Here is a 21,811-nt window from a genome sequence, read left to right as displayed (position 1 = left end):
GATGGGGTCTCACATATGTTAAGTTCAAGCTCATACATAATTTAGAAAAAAATCAGAATCATAAAATAAAAAAATAGTAGCAATAATCAAAAAAATTACAATCACGGATCATAATCGTAGAATAACTTATATTAATTAAAAAAAAAAAAAAAAAGGAGGGAAGTTTTGGAACAAACCTAGCAAGAATATCCCAATATCCCCAAATGAAGAGCAAGAGTTGAGTTTGAAGCAAGAGAAATTGATGAAATAGGATGAAAATGGTGTAGAAATCACCAAATACTGGAGAAAATTAGCAAAGGAAGGTCAAAACCTATGTTGCGAAACAGACGTGAAAAGGTCAAAACTTACAAAACACCACAGGTTTCGACCGAAAACAGTGACTGTCATAAAAGGAATGGACCAAAATTGGCCAAAGCTTGGTATTGACCAATTTCAGTTGAGATTTCGAGCTCTATCGACCAAAACATAATACTTCTTCGAAATTTCATAGAATTCGTTTCGGTTTTGAAAAAAAAAAATCAAAATTTCGCATGTTTCGACCGAAATTAGAACCATGATCCCAGGCAGATATTATGCCATGTGGAGGAGAGAGAGAGAGGGTTAGAGGTGATTGGGGAATCATAAATAGAGGGGAAAGTCTGAGGAAGGGGTATGGAACATTTTATGTGAATGTTTGGGCACCCTATTGGCTGAGGGCAGCAGTGTGTTGTGGGGGTGACTGACACCATTGTAACCAATTTATCTTGCTTATTAATTGTTGAGATTCACACAAGTTATGGAGATGCTGCCTTGGTGCGCAAGTCTTGGAGTTGTTGCCTTGGCGCACAAGTTTTGGAGTTGCAACCTAGAGTTTCCTTTTTGGATACTTACTATTTTCCTTTTGTTTCTATTTTAGTTGCTTTTTATTTTAATTGCTTTCTATTGTGGTTACTTTCTATTTTTCTTATTGCTTAGTTGACAAGTAATCTCCCTATAATAGTTTCCTTTTTAGTAGGTTTGGGGATTTTATGCAATTTGTAATTTTCTTTTTGTTGTAACTCAGTTTAAGAAACTTTCCTAAACTAAGACTTGGTTTTACATTATGAATAAAGTACCAAGGGAGAGCCAAAATATACATACAAGCTCTTTCCCTCTTCTCTTCTTGTCCTTCTTCTTCTTCTATTCTTGTTTCTCTTGCTTAATTTCCTTTCAGTCCCTAGGCCTGGTTACAGGGCTGAAATTCTAATATGGTATCAGAGCGGGTTTAATCAACCTAGGGGCTGCTTCTTCTCTCTCAATATTCGTTGTCTTTTTTTTTTTTTTTACCTAGTGTGCAGCCACCATTTACAATATCAAATGATATATTAGATCCTTATTCACAACTTATGAAGTGATCTACTTACCTGCTATTACCACTATTGCAAAATCAAGAAATTAGTGAAGTTTTTCGGACACAAGAGGACCTGTTAACCTCCTACAGCTCTTCGCCAGCCTGAACATTTATTTTACTTCTCTAGAGTGCATATGTTGTCAGGAAAAAATTTGCTTCATGTGATTTCTTCAACTACTACAGCTTTTCATTGGTTTTATGTCTGAAAAATACTGCCGATGCCGCATTTGATTCTGCTGCAAGATATACTATTGGTTCCCCTGTTTTATTGAATTTTTCTACTCCAAAAATTTCTATTAATGGTGTATTGAATTCTGCTGCAAACTATACACTACTGCCCCTGTTTCATTGAATGTTCATGGTCTAAAAATAAAAGATAAAAATATTGTTGATACCGTATTGCTTCCCTACTGCTACTATTGTTTGTTTCGGGAGATACAGCTCCTAAAATTCTTTTTACATTTTAGTGTTGCCCTGCTAACCTTGATTGACTGCAGCCTTATTTTCCCCTACTTTTCTGTCTACCAAAATCAACTTCAGTAGTGTTATTCTTCTTGTAGATGGAATATTAAATTAATTATCATTAGTTCTGCAATAATTTCCTTTGAGTTAATTTGCTACTTTTTGGATCTCTGGGACATACTACTGATTATCGCTCTTCTTTTGATATTGGTCAGTGCTTCCCTTACTACTTAGTGGTCTACTACTTTTGCCACTGCCCCCTTTGAGTTGATGCTGGTGGTTAATAATTTTCTACTATAATGATTGGAAGTTCTTGAACTTGGATTCATCAAGTGACATAGTTCCTTCAAGTACCCAAGTGGTTCCTTAGTTTAGACTATTGAGATATTGGTAATTTGCCATCATTATTTGTCCACGTGTAATGCTACACATGAGGGGGAGATTGGAGCCTTAGTCTATATCTACTCAAGTCTTTTGAAGAGTATTATTTGTGAAGATCTTTTATCCTCCTAAAATGGTATCCTACGTAACACCTATACCACTTTAACCTACCTACTTGGTCCATAGTAACCCATACTACCTTACCTATAATAACCTATACTACCTTAATATACCTACTTGGTCCGTGATAACACATACTACCTTACCTACTTGGTTTGCAATAACTTATACTGCCTTTTACCTACCTACTTGGTCCACAGTAACCAATATTGCCTTTTACCTACCCATACCCTTGCCTACTACACCTATACCACTTTGTGGACATCGGAGCTACAATTTTTATCTATTAGTGTGGAGATTCCTCCCTACCACTGTCATTATTTGGATAGTGCCTTTGATGCTACTATACTTATTGATTGTCAATTGTTCTCATTATTAGATGGCTTATTCGACATGAAGAATTATTTATTTATTTATTTATTTATTTATTTTTGTGTGTGCTTATATCCTAGGTGAAGTTCTCTCGGTGTTTATCGGCGTCTGTTATTGCTACATGTGTTCAAGATGTTGGAGCTTTAATACATGTTCCTGTTATTTCAAGACTGGTGCTACCTTTACAGTTTATTCTTATTTGTCCAAGCTAGATCTATGTGTATATACTCCATCTTGAGGGGGAGTGTTGAGATTTGCACAAGTTATGGAGATGCTGCCTTAGTGCGCAAGTCTTGAAGTTGTTGCCTTGGTGCACAAGTTTTGGAGCTGCAACTTAGAGTTTCCTTTTTGGATACTTTCTATTTTCCTTTTGTTTCTATCTTAGTTACTTTCTATTTTAATTTCTTTCTATTTTGGCTACCGTTTATTTTTCTTATTGCTTGGTTAACAAGTAATCTCCCCAAGATAGTTTCTTTTTTAGTAGATTTAGGAGATTCTATGCAATTTGTAATTTTCCTAAACTAAGACTTAATTTTAGTATTTTACATTATAAATAAAGTACCAAGGGAGAGCCAAAATATACATAAAAGCTCTCCCTCTTCTCTTCTTCTTCTTCAGTTTTCTTATATTCTTCTTCTTTCCTAATTTCCTTTCAGTCCCTAGGTTGATTATCAGTACTGAAATTCTAACATTAATAATAATATTATTAGCTTTGCTATTCGATTCGCGGGTTCCTATCACCTTCTATACATAATAGTGGCCTTAGATTTATGAGAAAACAATTGTAATGTTTGCTCGATCCTAAGTTTGAAACCATTGTGCTAAAGAAGTGAAGATGCAGATTTATAAAACATAAAGTACACATGATTTACTTAGTATACATGAATACTTTAAGGTTTAAACTTAAACAACAATGATAATGTACATCACATATGTTCACATGACAAGTATGAAAGCACTATTTCAGGGGACTCACCTCCATGTTTGTAAGACTCTCATGCGTTCATGTGAACATGTTTTATAACCTCTGTATTTAGAAGAACTCCTAATCTAGGTTTGGAATAACTAGTTTGAAACCTCCGTGTATATGGATACTCACCTCTTTAATCTTTGTTGTAGATGTTGTAGGAGGGATGTCGATGAAACTAAGAGGTGTTCCAGCCAAAACTCTGGCAAGAATTCCTGCAAAAGAGGCTTTCCAGCAAGGTAGCAAAGGGATGTGGGAGCGCTAAACTCAAGTTGAGATACTTTGACTCAATCCGGATTTTGTGTTTCTACAATGGGGATTGGACCAAGATCTCGATTGATGGCTATCTCGGCAGGGATATTGGATTTCCAGGTTTCACTCCCCAATCTCATCTCAGCTTTTGAAAAAAAAAAAATGAGATATCTTGTCAGATCTCACCGAGTTCTCACACCATGGACTAACCTTAATTGAATTTGCAAAATGAGCACAACAAAAATAAAAAGCAGGCTTAGGAATAAAGAGAGACAACTTGGAAGGGCACAGGCTTTTCAGTAAACTTAATTAACTTTACCACCACAACTGGTGGAAAAGAGAGTGGTATGGAGTTCACCTTGCAACAGATGCAGCCCTTCACACAAGGCTCCAATCAAGACAGGGTTTTAAGCTAGGTGGATAACCCTAAGCCTCTTCATTTTAATCCCCCAACTCAGTGACCTGAGATTTAGTTTCAAATCTCTGAAATAGGAACCAGCAATGGTTTCAGGTTAAGATATGAACTCAGACAAGTATTCCACAGTAGAAAGGGACTTCAAAACTAAAACTTGAGGGTGCTTCAGTGACCTATACCAGGAGTATTTTAAACCAAAAATATCAGGGCAAATAGATCAATTACAAAGGAGATTGATCAACTGTTTGTGGGCTGCAACTGTCACCTGTCACTCAGTACAGAACAAGCCTCACTGATTCTTCAGTCCAGAACTTGCAATATTTAATGAAAAGGGAGAATATGGGAGATAAAGAAGTGAGAATTGATTGGAAGGAACAGAAGGAAAATAGCAGTAAAGTCGCTGCAAGGCAAGAAGAGAAGAAAGAGAACAATCATGCCAAGAGAGAGGAGGAAAGAACAATCGCCAAGAAGCTGCTCAGGCCATGCAGGCATACTCAAAATGAAAACTCAACATTCAATCCATCCTATAAATGATGATTACTATGACATAAAAATAAAAATAAACAAAAACGGGGGAGGGGGACTCCTATTAAATTCCACAACTGAAATAAAACTCAGGCAGAAACTAATCCCAAAACCAAGAAACTGGTTTCCTAGATATAAATGCCTGTAAAAATAAATGCTACAAGATACCCCAACTAAATAAATAAACTTCTAAAACATCCTATAGGACTGAACAGAAGTGCTACAGATCAGCTGCAGATAAAATTAAAGAAATGGCTTGGTACGGTGGTACCATCAAGAAATTAGAGACAAAGGAAGGGGCAGAAGAAAGCAATTTACATGCCACACTCCCACCTCTAAACCAAGTTTCCCACCATAGGCCTCATATAAGTAGTAAGATTGACATTTGTCACATGTAGAACAGGCACTACTTGGCACTTTTCAAGCATCAAAGCCAACAAAAAAGTTGTATTTCGATAACTCTATATGTGGGGTATCTGATGTTAAATGGATGCAATCAGGACATAAGACTTGTAACAATGGATAACTCATTCACTTTGTTCACCATGCTTACACTGACAATGTAGCCACAAAAACAGACAGCTGGCACATTGATGGCTAATTCATCGATTGTCTTTGAGTGTCAAAGCCCCGGAGACCAGGGATCAGGCTAAGATTTTTTCAGCATTTTAAAGGTATAGCAATGAGTACTGCATGAAATGACAGTACAGTCAAAACCGTAGGATATCTTACCTCAAGAACCAAAGTGGTGACCATCACTGTACACACATTGCCATCAATGCTGACTTTATGACGTCGAACATGCTCAAGTAATTGCTGCATGCACTCAGCAGGATGGAAAATATCACCTTCTGGGGTAGCCCAGAAACTGAACGTCTTCTCTACCTCCTGATAAAATACCAGAACATGTTAGAAGATTACATAAACAAGAACAGAAACTTCTTTGCACTGGTAAACAATGTTCTAAACGAAAGAGAAAACTTTTCACTTCCGGTAAAAGTTGAAACCTACAAGGTGCAGCACTTAGGTCTTACCAACTTTCAGTTGAAATTTCACTCATTTCCTAGTTTCGACTCCAAAGAGGGAAATTTCTTAGATTTTCAGTTTTTGAGTTTGGCCAAATCACTACTATAATTTTTGTAGACAATGCCAACATTAGTGAAGTTCAAATGTAACTTGCTTTACAGCAACAACAATCTGCTAGTGGTTTTTGTCTTGCCTGGAGGTCAATGTGACACTAGGAATATAGGATCAGCAGTGGGGTCACTGTAACTTGTGCTTTTCTTCACTCTACAAAGTTTGTAATTGTAATCAAGCTTGGACCAATCACCATGTGGATATACCTTTATCTATAACACCGGAGTGCTGTCTGTCTTCTTGTGATCATGATGGGGGGATGCCCCTATCATGGCTTATCTTCTTTTTTCACATTAAAAGGTTATTTGAATTAAAGAATGAAGGGAAAAAATTACAACCGAGCTGGGGAAACCAGCTAGGACGACACAAGAGGAACTGCAAAATTAAATCCCTCTTACAGCAGGGACATCAAGAGATGGAACAGCAAAATAGGAGGAAACCAGAAGACCACAACACAAGAAAAATAAAATAACCCATTCCCAGCAGATTCTTTATCATTTTTGAGCTACAAGTCTTAGCTAATCTTCACAAAGGAGACCACGAACCAAAGTAGAAGAGGTTTCAAACTCTGCAACCGACTTAGCAAGATAATAATCCACAGGGACCTCACAAAAATATGAGAAATTCTCCATTATCCCAAGGAAATTCTTAAGCCCAAGGCAATATTGCTCACAGAACCAAAGAAAAGCAAGAAATAACACCATGATCAGCACACAACAGTCATACTCAATTGAGATGTTCAGGAGATATCTCCAGCCTAAACCAACCTATAAACAGTACACATAATCCATCTTAAAGTTGTTTGTAATACCAAATATAGAATCTAAATGAGAAGACTACCCTAGCATCAAATTACATATACCCCTTGGGTTTGTAAACTATTACATTTACACCCAGGAATCTACTCTATTACAAATGTTCCCCTATGCCTAATACCGTTAATTTTAAGTAGAAAAAGATATATTTACCCTTGCCGAACCTTCTTTCAAGTGAGAAAAAATGAGAAAATTACAAGATTAGTTAACATTGGGTTTCAATTTACGAAACTAATTACCCGAGTTCACATAAATTTTTTGACATTTTTGTCCCTTTCTTCTTCCTCATGACAATCACTCATGAATTACCCGAGTTCACATAAATTTTTTGACATTTTTGTCCCTTTCTTCTTCCTCATGACAATCACTCATGACGACCGTCATTTCTACAACCAACCCTGCTGTTGTTCTGAACCCACACCCTTCCAAATGGAAGCTCCACTCATACTAACAAGTAACAAGACACATCACCTTCTTCTGTTGCCGCCATCTTTGGCCTATCCCGGCCAGCATTCTGTCGCCCAAGTTCACCACCACATCAATGCCCTTCTACAGATGGGTTAGTCCCCAACCGTGACTGTGGTGAAGCATGTAATTACATGGAATTGTGATGTTTGTATAGGCAACCGGAGTATCGCAATGATGAGTCAGAGTAGGGGAGGAATAGATAGGAGTGTTCAAGGTGGAGGCTGTGACATTGGGCTTACTTCTGATGATTATGACCAGGTTTTTCTAAATTCCAATTTTTCTATTTGGTTCTTATGATGTGTTGGACCGCATTCTTCAATAAGGTTCCTTCTATTTGGAGACAAGGGGCCAAACAGCTGAAATCTACAATTTAAAAATAAAAAATCAAATATTTGAAGCATTCAAACACAAGGATTAAAACATTCATGTAAATCTTCCCACCACTTCATCTTTTTTCGCATCCGCTGCCACTTCTCATTCATCCTTTTCCACATCCGCTGCCACTTCTCGTTCATTTTTTTCCACCCTACGTTTAACTCTTTCACTCGTTGACCCCTTCTCTGCTTTCCTAATTCCTCACCCCCTTGGCCCCTTCTCTTATAGAGCAAACACAGAGCTACATGGGACCAAAACAGCATCCCTTTCCATTCAATACATATCCTCCTGATGTAAATTATTTCCAGGGGTTCCACAGGGCCTAGGATTAATCCCCAAAACCCTAGGACCCTGAATTTGGTCCAGGGCTATTTTAGTAATGTTGCCCAAACTTGTGACAACTAGGTCTGGGTACCATCGAGTCCAATGTGTTGTCTGGAGCTTAGATATAGTTTTAGTTTTTTATTAGTACTTTACAAGTTATTTAAGAGTCCTTGTATAGGTGTGATACATTGAGATCCCCTAATTTGAGTCTATTTTAGTTCTCCTTTTTTGGGGACTCCATACCTACTCTCAGAATTTGGATTGAAGTCCTCTAGAGTTAGTTATGGAGTTTTCTTGTCTGAGTCAAAGTCTTAGTCAATAGTAGTTGAGTTAAAATTGCAGCCAGTTAGAGTTCTAATTGATTTTCCAACTTAGAGTTCTTTATGATTTATTTATTTGGGGACAAGTTGAATTGGTTAATACAAATCTGATTTTGGAGGAAATCCAAGTCGTGATCTTCATGGGAGGACCATGGCAGAAGTAGGGTGCTATGTTCTTCAATTTCAGTAAGTATTCTTCAACTTCTGCAACCATTCAACAATACCAGCAATCTTTGTCCATCTACTTGTAAGTACTGCATCCCCAGCCCCATCCTTAGCCTTCCCTCTTCTTCCCCCATCCATCACAACCTTCTTTTCTATTTTCTTGAATTTTTGGACTTTTCTAAAGACCCAAATTTCGAGATGAGATGTACACCAATTTAACCGTTAGATCTATCCCAAATTTTAGGAACCTCATCCCCCCAACCTTATTGACCTTAGGCTCCCAATTTGACCCCATTCTGACTATCTGATTTCAAGATAATATTACTTTATTGAATTTCCGTACTTCCCAAGACCCAAAATTCAAGAACATTCATATCTTTTAATTTAGTCATCCAAACCTCCCCCCCCCCCCAAACCAAACTTGGGGAATCATACCCCCATACCAAATTATTACCTACATTCCCAATTTCAACGCATTTCAACACCTCTACACCCCAATTTCCCATCTCAAAGAATTCATCCCGTAGCTCCCATGGGTTGGACTTTCATTTCTTTTGACCATAATATATTTACCTAACCGATCCCTTGGGAATTTTTTTCTTCACAACCCTTATCACAAAGGAACCCCATACCCCCTGAATTCCCAAAACCCTAAACCCTAATTCCTCTCAAACCCTAAAAGTTTCAATACCATAAGCAATAAAACTTACCCATAACCAACCCATTTCCTTCAACCATGGGATATTATTATAAACCCTAATTGACTGCTGATTTTATTGAAGAGGATTTTGGAGTAAACCTACATCTAGGGCAACATCCCTACAAGGTAAACCCTAGAATTTCTGTATACATCACCATCCTACCTTCGAACCTTCTGCAATCACACTTGACATTCGGAACCTCCTCTCAGTTGCATACAAGAACATCATTGAATCTCTGCGTGTAGTCCCAAAGCCTTTCTTTTCGCCTGAATTCCTATTTCCTCTCTCTCTCTCTCTCTCTCTCTCCCTCCCTCCCTCCCCAAAAAATTCTTTCTCAGCACTAATTTCAGATTTGAGAAAGAATTTTTTGGGGATATCACAAAAAATCAAGGATGGCCAGAAAACCTACCACGAGAAAGAGTCCAGTCTTCTTTCCTTTCTTTTTTTTTTTTTTTTTTTCCTCCTCCCTTCATTAAAAGTCAAAAGGATTTAATGATAGAGGAAGATAGTTTGGGAATTTTGAAAATGTAGATGTTGAGTCATCACTTAACCTCATCATCCCAACAGTAAGGGTGTGTTTGATATATAATTTGAAACATAGGGCATGCAAAAATAATAGAATAAATTTCAGGGGGTTGTAAACGTAATTGTTGCAAACTCAGGGGATATACATGTAATCCACTCAAATATATGATATGACCTGCTGCACCCACTTTTTATGGATTTCTAAACAAACACTTGTAACAGGCTAAAGAAGAAAAAATGGATAACAGGATAAGATATCTCAGCCTGAGGTCACTCACCCATAGGAATCTATTTTGCCCCATAAGTGAGGCTTACTAAACCACAAATTCAAATTCTCCAACTCTAATTTTTCAATCACGACAAAGGTCCTATTTGTAGCTTCACCACAGCTTTAAAATTAAAATGTCTCAAATATGAAAACTTGCAAACGGAGACATCCCATGAGCATCAACATAGAAAGTCCTAAAATTGTAACAAATTGAAACTGAAAACTACTCGAGGTTCTCTTGCAGCGAAATAAAAGATACTTTCTAAACCAAAGTAGAAGCTAAACTAATGGCATATTTTAACAGAATATTCCAACAATATCCAACAGCACACCAGCTGTCCATATCTGCCCCCAAATTACTGATCACGTGAACAGAAGTTTCGGTACTTATTCACATGGACAGTAACCCCTTTTTTTTAAAATAAATAATATAATTTATATAAAAAATAAAATAAAAATAAAAAACTCATTTGACCCTTTCTCTTCTTCATTCTGTGTTCCTTAAGATATGCTCCATCAAAACAAGAAAAATTCACCACATCATCAAACCAGGCTGCCTCTCACAGTAGTCACATCCCACCACCTTGCTGTTAGCTCTGGGGCTTGTTCCCATGGGTGCATATGGACTTGTGATCTACATCAGCTCTCATCTTTAAAATGAAAATATTTAAAAAGAACCTCATCCTTGAGTTTGGTAGGTTGTTACACATACATCATTATAAATCTTCAAGTAGAATGCAATAAACTATAGATCTTGTGCCATCCATCTCTCCTTAGCTATAGTATCAATTAATGCAAAAACCAATCCCAAACCAAAGAATCCAACGGTAAGTTGCTTGCAGCCAGGACAAAAACCAATAAGGTTGAAAAAAAAAGGATAAGAAGAAGAAGGGTGTTGGCCAATCTCAGCCCTGGGCCTCTCACCCACAGCCATCTCATCTGTTGAACATGGATTTTACCCAATAACTGAGGCAACAGGCCACAAGTTCAATTTCTCCATTTCTATTATGTTCAGGGTAAATTTCTTGTACCACCCTTCTTGGAGAGCATAATATATCTGTTTTTCATAAATATCAAATACTACCTAATTTCTATACTCAAATATCAGATTAGCCCACTCGGTTAGATTGCTATTAAGAGATGACCTCAGCAGATTAAATTTCATGTAAGCCCTAAACTACCCTTGTCAAAGAGGAAAGTTATGTTTTTTACCCTTATTGTCCAAAATCCCTAAATTGTTAAAAGATTAAGAAAACTTGACGTTTGTCTTTCTTCATTGAGACACGAAAGGAATGCAGCCACTGTTAAGTTTCTCCTGGCTTAGCAAGTTCATCTTCCCTTTTAGCCCCTACAGAATAGGGAGAGACTAATACTTAACAATCACTCCATCCTTACATGACGCCCATGGCCTTTCGAGCAGAATATGCCAACTTGAGCATTGCTGAAGTTAATCAAATCAAAAGTGTGATAGGGCTCCAGGAGCGATTTGCACTGCTTCAGTTGGTTTGTTGCAGTAACAAAGAAAAGAATGAGATTGGTTTGGTCTCAAGTCTTTGAAGCCACAGATCCCTCTTACCCCCCCCCCACCCAAAAAAAAAATTCCAGGGATATCCCACTGATTTTTTTTTTTTTTTTTTTTTTTGGGGGGGGGGGGGGGCAAGAGTTATTATTTATCCCTTGCTTATGATTTAATTCTCACTCCACCTTAAGAATAAGCATTACATTAGGTTGTCAAAAAGAATTTGATTTCTTTGTGGATATTGGAAAGATTTGCTGTAGAAAAGAATGAGAAATACATTAAATTTCACATCTTTAAACAAGACCAAAGTACTAGCTTAGCAGCTATAAAAGGGGATGAATTGAGTGGCTAATGTGCAGAGTTGTGTTTATGTTACTTGTGCTTGCCTTAATCCCTGTATATCACGCACAACTATCTTTTCTGAGATCAATGGAGAGAGCAAAATTAAGGAAAGAATGGCTACGCTATTGTGTAAGCATTGCACCCAAAAGCAGTATTGAACTGGAAAGTCTCAATTGAAAGCTGCATGTGTCATGCTGCTAGGTGAAGTACTGCACAGATGGCGAGAGTCCAGCAGCCAAAAGCATCACTAGCTTACACTCTAACCTTAGTAGGCATGGGGCACATAAATCCCGTCTAAATCAGCATGGACCACCTTGCAAAGCTAAACACTCTTGCGTGACCGATAGCAAACTAATACCGTGAGGCAAGGGTGAAAAGAGTCCAAAAAGCCATTAAGTAAGGCAACTACATATCTCATGGAGAGTTCGACCTTGACTCAAGGTGAACACTGGCAACATGCTTAACACATGCAACCCAAACGAGAAGTGGTTTCTTTTAGTGGAGGACGGGGAGTAATGTAGAACCTGCCCTTAGGAAGGAAGCAACAACTGGAAGCGGCTACTAATACCCTGTAGGCTGAGAAGCAATGGCTTCTTTATATTTGTAAAAACCTTAAAAACCTCATGGATTCCAAAACTAGAGTAAAACAATGAAATTTAACTTCAACTCCCTAGCACCAACACCATGGTTCAAGAGCTCACTTTTGGCGGCCATTCACAGGGCCAAAAACTAAGGTCTTATGAAAATCTCACTGAGTTGGGAGAAATTTCCTCCCAATTCAGTGGGTTTTAGGTGTTTGTTGATTGGTTCAATTTATTTGTGGGTTGGTTTAATTATAAGTTGTGGTTCAAGTTATTATTATTTAGTTTTATAGTGAGGGTAATTATGTAACTTTGTATATTTCACATGATTATAAATAAAAAGCTTAGGGGTCACATTGATCATCTAAGAATTCAATTATTTCCACATGGCATTAGAGCCAAGTGAAAATTAGAATCGAAAAACCTAGGCAAAAGATTTTTTGTTTTTTGCTTCTCTTTCTTTTTTCCGCCTCTCTCTTTCTTGACTTTTTTCTTTTTTCCTTCCGCCTCGACTATCTATCTCTCTTTCTCTGTTTTGCCATCGACAACATCTTCATCCTCTCCTTTCTCCTTTGTGTCTTCTTCCTTTGGGGTTCTTTCTTACAATCGGCCCCTCCTTGATTATGTTCTCTTCTCTACTACAATGAAGAACAATTTTTTTGAAGTTTTACACCTCCTACGATGTTTCAGATTCTTTTAAAACAGTTTGAAGACTGAAAAACAGCAGGTTTTATGCAGGATCAGAAAATTACTGCAAAATTGAATCAGAAAATTACAGCTGATCAGAGAAATATTTTCTGAAATCTTACACCTTCCTGCGACATTTCAAATTCTTCTAGAAGAGTTTGAAGCCTGAAGAATAGCAGGTTTGATCAGATTTTTTCAGCAGATTTGATCATAACTTGTTTGGATCAATCCGACTTCGATTTTTTACTTCCTCAATATATATTTTTTTTGTTTTTTGTTTTTTGTTTTTGGTCAATGGACTGAAAATATGACTACACCGGATATTTCTGCAATTCTAACAAGTCATGAAAATTATCCCAACCTTCCATCACCCTCTATTAAGTTCGATGGAACTAATTACTTGATCTAGTCTCGTTCGCCTATTTGACAATTGCTTGGAAGAGATCTAGTCGGTCATATTATGGGCACTATAACCAAACTTTTGACTACTTGGCATTCTTCGGATAAGTGGATTTCAGACAACCCTCTTATCATGTTGTTCCTTTTGAATTCCATGCATCCAAATCTCGTCAAGGGATATTTATTGTTGGATACAGAGCCCAAATTTGGAAGGCCACTAAAGAGACTTATGGACAGTTGAGGAATGATGCACAGATCTATGAGCTACGAAAAAAACTTCATGAGACCACACAGAAAGAGTTGACAGTTGCACAGTACCATGTTGAATTACGGTCTCTCTAGCAAGAGTTTGACCATTATGGTGACTACCAACCTACTAATCCTGATGATGTGGTTGCCTACAGGAAATATGTTGACAAAATTCAGGTGTATTTTTTTTGCTGAATTAAATGTGGAGTATGATCAGATCCAGGTACAGGTTTTGAGTCGCTCTCCCTTTCCTACACTGGAACAATCCTATGCACTTGTTCAGTGTGAGGAGAGTCGTCATCTGGCTATGCTACATAACCTGATAATGGAAAAATATGCTCTTCAGAGTGTGAGTATGGTGTCCAAAACAGAATCAGTCAAAGATATGGTTCAACAAGCCCTGTCATACCAAAGCCACATGCTGGAAATTACATAGAAAGCTTGCTGATTTTGAACAAAAAAAGGGCTCAAAAGAAGGGTAAACCCAAGGCTCATCATTTAGAAATTGTTTCTACAGCAACAACTCCAGATATCGATTTTTACCAGGAAGAGTTGCTTGCTCTAAAGCGCATTCTATAGTCTTCTACAGTTGCCGCTGCCTCTTCCAGTGCCTCACAACTACACATACGAATTCCTACCTTATTACTTTAGGTACCGTATTTAAAGGCTTCCATGCTTCTTCAATTTCTGCTCCATGGATTATTGATACTGGAGCGGCATACCATATGACAGGTTCTGCTTCTCTTTTCTTGAATTAATTACCTACCTCAAGAAAAGATAAGGTCCGAATAGGTGATGGCTCTTACTCTTCCATTGCTGGAAAGGGAACCATACAGCATTCACCATCCCTTTCTTTGTCCTTAATTTTACATGTTCCATCTTTTTCTACTAACCTTATTTTCGTTAGTAGTCTTACCAATGACTTGAATTGTAAGGTAACATTTTTCCCTTCCTACTGTGTCTTTCAGGATTTGGTAACGGGGAAGGAAATTGGACATGATAAACTAGACAACAGACTCTACTTGTTGGAATTGAATGGAGCCTCTTCTTCTGCAATGCTTGCTACGCCTCATCAGGTCAATTTGTCAACCCTCCACCAGGGGTATCGTAGGCTAGGCCATCCCCCTATAGGAACTCTAAGAAAACTATTTCCCAATTTAGTCTCATCTTGTCATAGGGAATTCTTTTGTGAAGCTTGTGCTTTTGCTAAACAGACTCGTTCAAGTTATTTGCCTTCTAATAATAATAGAAGTTCCATTCCTTTTATGTTAATTCATAGTGATGTGTGGGGGCCTTTTCGACGCATATTTGTTATTGGCCATCGTTTTTTTGTTACTTTTATTGATTGTCATTTTCGCTCCACGTGTATTTATCTTTTAAAACAAAAAAAATGAAGCTTTCCGATGTTTTTAAGATTTTCATAACATAGTTAAAGCTCAATTCAATGCCACTGTGAAGGTCATGACAATGAAACTGAGTATAGTGACAAAGATTTTCAAAGATGTCTCTCTAATTCTAGCATAATACACTAGATTAGTTGTGTTGATACTGCGACACAAAATGGAGTGGTCAAAAGGAAGAACAAGCATCTCTTAGAGATTGCTCGTTTTCTTCTAATTGCCATGAATTTCCCCGACCAATATTGGAGTGACGCAGTTCTCATTGCATCATACCTCATGAACGGGATGCCTAGTAAAATCCTTGACTTCAAATGCCCCAGTGTGGTCCTTCAAGGGACACCTTCCTTTATAGTTCCTCCAAGGATATTTGGTCATGTGTTATGTCAGAACTTTGACCCACAAGAGCAAATTGGAACCTCGTGGCCTACACTGCATTTTTCTGGGGTGTTCTGCTACTCAAAAGGGTTACAAATGTTACCATCCTCCTTCAAGGAGGACAATAGTGTCTGTGGATGTCATCTTTAATGAGTCTACTCATTATTCCAAGAGCAAAGGTGTTCTTTCCCACTTTGGATGTTCTTGTCACATGTAGAGACCTACCAAACCCAATTCAGCCCCAGTTAGAGTTTTAGGAAGTGATTCTTGAACAGGGGGAGCATTCAGCCAGCATACATGTAAACACCTAGTCTTCCCTTCCCCCCTCTGAACCTTGTGAGGATCCTACCCAGGGGGAGACCACTCTTGTAAGGCACACTATTGGGTCTTTTAAAGGCAAATTGACAAAAGCAAGGATGTGCAGACCTATTAGAGGAAGAATACCAATCAGCAACACCAGGTAAAGAAGGTTGACATGTTACCACTCCAGCCTCCGAATCCAGATTCAAGTCTTGCAAGTATCCCTGAGGTATCTTTTTTTGACCTCCCAATTGCTATTAGAAAATGAATCAGATCATGTATTCAGCATCATATAGCTAAATATGTTTCCTATGATACTTTGTCTGACTCCTACCAAGCCTTCATATCTTCTTTATCTATTGCATCTGTTCCAAAGACTTGGTAGGAAGCCTATGCTGATAAAAATTGGAAAGCAACAATGGTAGAGTAAGAAGAAGAATGGTACTTGGGAGTTCGTTACTCTTCCTCCAGGGAAACAACCGGTAGATTGTAAGTGGGTGTTCGTGGTAAAACAAAACATGGATGGTTCAATTAACAGATTGAAGGCTAGATTGGTTGCAAAAGGGTTTACTAAGACTTATGGAATTGATTATCAAGAGACCTTTGCTCTTGTTGCAAAATTGAATACAGTCAGGGTCTTGTTATCAGCGGTTGTGAATCAAGATTGGGATTTACATCAATTAAATGTAAAGAATGCATTTTTGCATGGAGAATTGAAAGAAGATGTCTACTTGGAAATCCCACATGGATTCTCCGATAGCAAAACAAAGGGGAAGGTTTGTCAGTTGAAGAGTTCGATTTATGGGTTGAAGCAATCTCCGTGGTGTTGGTTTGGACGCCTCCAAAAGGCCGTGACATTGATAGGTTATAAGAAAAGTAATGCTAACCATACTCTTTTTGTGAAAAGGTCAAGAACTCACATCACGCTTCTTATAGTCTATGTATATGACATTGTCATCACTAGGAATGATGGGGCAAAAATACAAAAGCTGAAGAGCTTCCTTGGCAAGGAATTTGAGGTTAAAGATCTAGCGAAGCTTAAGTATTTCCTAGGAATTGAGGTCGCTAGGTTAGAAAAAGGCATCTATTTGTCCTAACGCTAGTATATCTTAGACTTACTTCCGTAAGTGGAAATGTTGGGATGTAAAGCCATGGATACCCCAATTGAAGCAAGTATTAAGCTTAAAGAGAAAGAGGGAGTCCCAGTAAATAAAGGGAGATATCAGAGGTTGGTTGGAAAACTGATTTATTTGTCTCACACTAGACCAGACATTGCTTTTCAGTAAGCCTAGTGAGCCAGTTTATGTATGACCCATACTTGACTCATATGAATGCTATTACTAGAATACTTCAGTATTTGAAGTCCACGCCAGGAAAGGGAATACTTTTGTCACCCTCAGATAATTTGAAAGTGGAAGTTTTATACAGATGCTAATTGGGCTAGTTCACCTGACAGAAAATCAATATCAGATATTGTACATTTGTTGGGGGCAATCTAGTAACTTGGATAAATAAGAAGCAAAATGTGGTGTCATTGTCTAGTACAGAGGCCGAATATAGATCCATGGCTTTAAGAGTATGTGAACTTTTATGGCTGAAAAGATCTATTATAAGATATTGGGTTTCCTGTTACGAGTCCCATGATGTTGCATTATGACAACAACGTTGCCATCAGTATAGCCAATAATTTTGTGTAACATGATCTTACAAAACGTAGTGAGATAGATTTTATGTCAAAGGAAAGTTGGAGCAAGGGCTGATATGCATGCCTTTTGTGAGATATGGAGATCAAGTTGCTGACATTTTTACTAAAGGACTGAAGGAAGGAGACTTCTACCCTATTTTTAGCAAGTTGGGCATGATTAACATCTATGCCTCAACTTGAGGGGGAGTGTTGGTTGGTTTGGTTTATTTGTGAGTTGGTTTAATTATAAGTTGTGGTTCAAGTTATTATTATTCAGTTATTTAGTGAGGGTAATTATGTAATTGTACATTTCACATTATTATAAATAAGAAGCTTAGGGCTCATGATCATCTAAGGATTCAATTATTTCCACAATGTCTTATGGGGCTAAGACTTGCCTTCCAGCTAATATCAGGCCTTCTAGGATAAAAACAGCCATGGGCCAAGAGGATCACATGTTCTCAAATAACAACCAAACAATATGGTTGGAAAAACAATGGTGGTTTCAAATTGGTGAAAAGGTACTGCACATGTGGGTCTCATTTCATATCCTAAGTTTGAAACCACTATGCTGAAGATGCACCATAAAATAGCCTATCGTACACAACACATTCTCAATTTCAAAGAAGAAAAACGAAAAATGATTTGGGAACATCGTTTCCTTTTATTGAAGTTCTATCTTGAAAAAGCCTTGAAGCTTCGCAAAAAATCGACCAAGAAAGGTATTTGTCATGTGGAGGAGCCAAGGAGGTTCTTCATCCAAAATTCCAACAAAAAAATGGGGCAGAAATCAAAGCTTGGAGGTGTAGTAGCAGAATACCTCAAACTAGCAAAACGGTGAGCTCTCAGCAAGACCGAGTTGAGATATCTCATCTCAATCAAGCTAGAGTCCTTTAAGTCGTGTTTTGGGTTGAACTTCCCGTCCAACTGGAATCTCAAGTCGAGATCTTGACTCGACCAAGATATCAGTCCAGTCGAGTTTTGTTACTTTTTTATATCACCTCCAATTTTGTATCACTGCCGACAAAAAAGCAAGATATGCAAGATCTCACCAGTTTCCAAACTCTAACTGAATTCAACATGAATAGGATCTTTTTTATGAACTCTTCTCTTGTAATAGGATATCTTCCAAAAAGACTTCTGTTTAAATTGTTCTCTACCTGGCATCAAACATCTCTCCCAGAATTTTCAGGGTTTTCCCTATTATCCAGTGACGCACGGATTGTAATCCCAGTAATGAAACACTGTTACTGATCAATTTCAAATTCATTTGCAGGGTTATCTTATTGAATTTATACTTTTTGGGGAATAGAGCTGTTTTTAAGTCGGTAGGTTCATCTTTGAAGCCTTAAAGCACAGAAGAAGAAGACAATCCACCCTTGCGAGATGGAAGAAGTTGAGCATTATAACAGACGTGAGGGGTCATATAGTCTTTTTACTTTTCTTTTTTTATTCAAGCTATTGATTTAGGGGTAGTAGTTGATATTTTCGCAAAATAGAGGTGGCACCTTGTATCATAGTATCTAAAAAGACGGTGGCATGAAATTTGTCCCTCCTTTATTGCAATAAAAGGGCATAGTTATAGCGTGGCATATTTATAGCTGCAGAGGCATAAACTGTTGACTCATACTATGGAATTATGGAGGAGAGTAGTTGAAACCCATTTGAAACATGAAACCATCTATTTCCCATAAGCTCCTTAAATGGCCACATCAGCAAGGTTATTAAAGCGGCAAAGCGACCAAAGCGATTGGGGCTCCGTCTTGGCGATTAGGCGACTAAGCGGCGCTTAGGCGGCAATAAAGTGACCAAAGCGGTTTAGTCAATATTTTTAATATAACTACTTTTAAATTACTTTTTAATACAAATACTTTTTATAATAAACTAAAGTACTAAACAAACATTCAACAATCACATTCATAAAAGTGAAAATAAAAAAATTCAAGAATCACAATTATGAAAAATTATCGAAAAAAATATTAAAAACATAACTTCATCTCATCAAGCATCATAAGATTCACAACAATAATTATGTAATATGTACTATATCAGTAATCAATGTGAAAAATGAAAATGAAAGTAGTAATTTTACATTCTTACTTACTTCTTTGATAGTGTGACGCCAAATAAGTGTCTTGTACTCTTGTGCATAGATCAGTAATTAGAATTTATGTATCCATTTTTTCCTTCTTTTAACCAAACAATGCCAACATGATAAATTAATAGATCTCATTATTCCGATTTTCAAGTCATTGTTTATTTAATGATTCATTGATTATCAATGTTGAATATGGGTCATGCTTCATATACTGTTGTCGACAGGCACTTTGGGCCTCGATTCCGAAATGGCTCACATATTTAAATTTATATACGGCATTGTAGAATAAATTATGATTAAAAAAAGAAAAAATAATATGCACAAATTACAAAATGTAAAAAAAACGGTTACTTTAGCATCTATGCAGCAATATGGCACAAAAGGTGGCAAAGCGATAGTGCCTAAGCAAAAAAGCGGCAAGAAATCAGCCCGTTAGTTAAGCAGCAACAATTTAAGCGGTTCAAAAACCGCTTTGCTGCCTAGGCAGACGCTTTGATAACCATGCACATCAGTTCCCAAATAACCCCCACAAGAGGTATTAGACAAGGGGATCCCCTGTCACCAGCCTTGTTTATTTTATCTACCCAGGGTTTGAGTTCCATATGAAACAAGCTGAGAAATTGGGTCTTATCAGAGGTAAATAAGGCTCCATCAATAGTTCATCTAATATTTGCTAACGACTGTTTGCTCTTTTCAGAAGTAAAGTTGGAAGAAGTATGTTACCTCAAAGCAAGCCTAGAGCTATAGTATAGGGCAAGTAGGCAAGCAATTAATCTAAAAATGTCAAATCTCCTTTTTAGCCCAAAAACCCACATAAAGTTCAGGAGGTGGGGCATCGAAGGGACCAACGAAATACCTAGGTCTTCCATCTGAAGTTGGGGCATCAAAGAAGCAAACATTCCAGGAAATTTCTTACAGAGTGACACAGAGGATGGAAAGCTGGAAGCTGAAATTTCTATCTCAAGCAGGACGAGATCGCCTACTAATGTCAGTTATGTTTGCCCTACCCCAATATGCCAGTACACAATTGAAATTGCCCAAATCACTCCATGAGCATATTAAGGGTATCAGCAAACTTCTTTTAGGGTAAAAGCAAAACCCACCGGGTCTCTTGGAAGTTGGAATCAACTGTGTAGACCAAAGAACAAAGGGGGGCTGGGCATTAAGAAATCTGAACATCAAAACATAGCACTATTAATGAAAGTGGCAGCAAGAATATGGAAAGAACCAAGTTCTCCATGGGCCTGTTTCTACAAGGCTATCTATTTTCCTCATTCTTCTATTTTTGAGGTGGAGAAAAAAGCCCAATATTCATGGGCCTGGAAAAGTATACCTGAGGGCTTGAAGTTTTTACAGAAGCATTTTGTGTGGCATGTTGAAACAGGTTCAACCATAAGCATTTGGAATAAGAAATGGATCCCAACTATAGACGGTTTTACAATCGGGATGGCAAGACCCATAAAGTGCCCTCTCGAATTGGTGGATCAGCTCATTAGCCAAGGGGCGAACTGTCGGAATGTGGAATTTTTGAATGAATGGTTCCCTCCACAAGTAGTTCAAGAAATTCTCAAAATCCAATTGAGGCTTTTCCCCCCTAAGGATTACCTAATTTGGATGGGCTCTAAAAACGGTTTGGTCACTGTCAAAGCAGCCTATTTTAGAGTTTGGGAGGAGTTTGAGGAAAGAAATGTTGAGGCGGACCCAGCTTCAGATATGCACTCTTGGAAACTAATTCCAGAAGGGACCTCAAAATTCATTTGGAAATTGCATGTCGCACCAAAATTAAAATTTCTGATATGGAGAGCTATAGCATGCAGTTTACCCACTGAAGAGCATACGAGGAGGAGAAATTTTATTACCAATCCCAGCTGTCAAGGTGTGGGTTAGAGGTTGAAAACACAAACCACATTTTCTTTTATTGCAACTTTGCACAAGCTGCCTGGTTCACTAGCCCATTGAGCTTCAAAGGTTGGGGAGAATCTAATATATCTTTGAATGGGTGGTTGGATTATATTCAGGCTAAACAGTTCTCTTCAGAGCAGGAAAGGAATATATTTATCTCAGCTAGCATTTACAAGGCTGAACCATTTGGAGAGCCTGAAATGATCGGGCCTTTAATCAATGGGCTTGGACCCCATAGAAGTGGATCTTGAGGCCTGGAGATTAGCAGAGGAGTTTGTGCAAGCCCAAAAGGAAATTTCAAGCCCAGCCCATCC

At 37.8% G+C, this 21,811-nt stretch overlaps 1 protein-coding gene across 4 annotated transcripts in view; it reads right to left on the bottom strand.

The window, feature by feature from the left end:
• LOC149028883 (uncharacterized) overlaps positions 1-21,811 on the bottom strand; it is a 56,043-nt gene that overhangs the window by 11,711 nt on the left and 22,521 nt on the right. For all 4 annotated transcript variants that reach the window (XM_089139274.1, XM_089139279.1, XM_089139267.1 and 1 more), the window contains exon 4: positions 5,596-5,751. In XM_089139274.1, coding sequence (XP_088995400.1) covers positions 5,596-5,751 — 156 coding nt within the window. The remainder of the gene's footprint in view (positions 1-5,595; positions 5,752-21,811) is intronic.

Source organism: Hakea prostrata, chromosome 1 (assembly GCF_041222555.1).
Source record: "Hakea prostrata isolate BN-2017 chromosome 1, UWA_Hpros_2, whole genome shotgun sequence".
Lineage (NCBI taxonomy): Eukaryota > Viridiplantae > Streptophyta > Magnoliopsida > Proteales > Proteaceae > Hakea > Hakea prostrata.
This window is presented reverse-complemented; position numbering and strand designations above follow the sequence as displayed.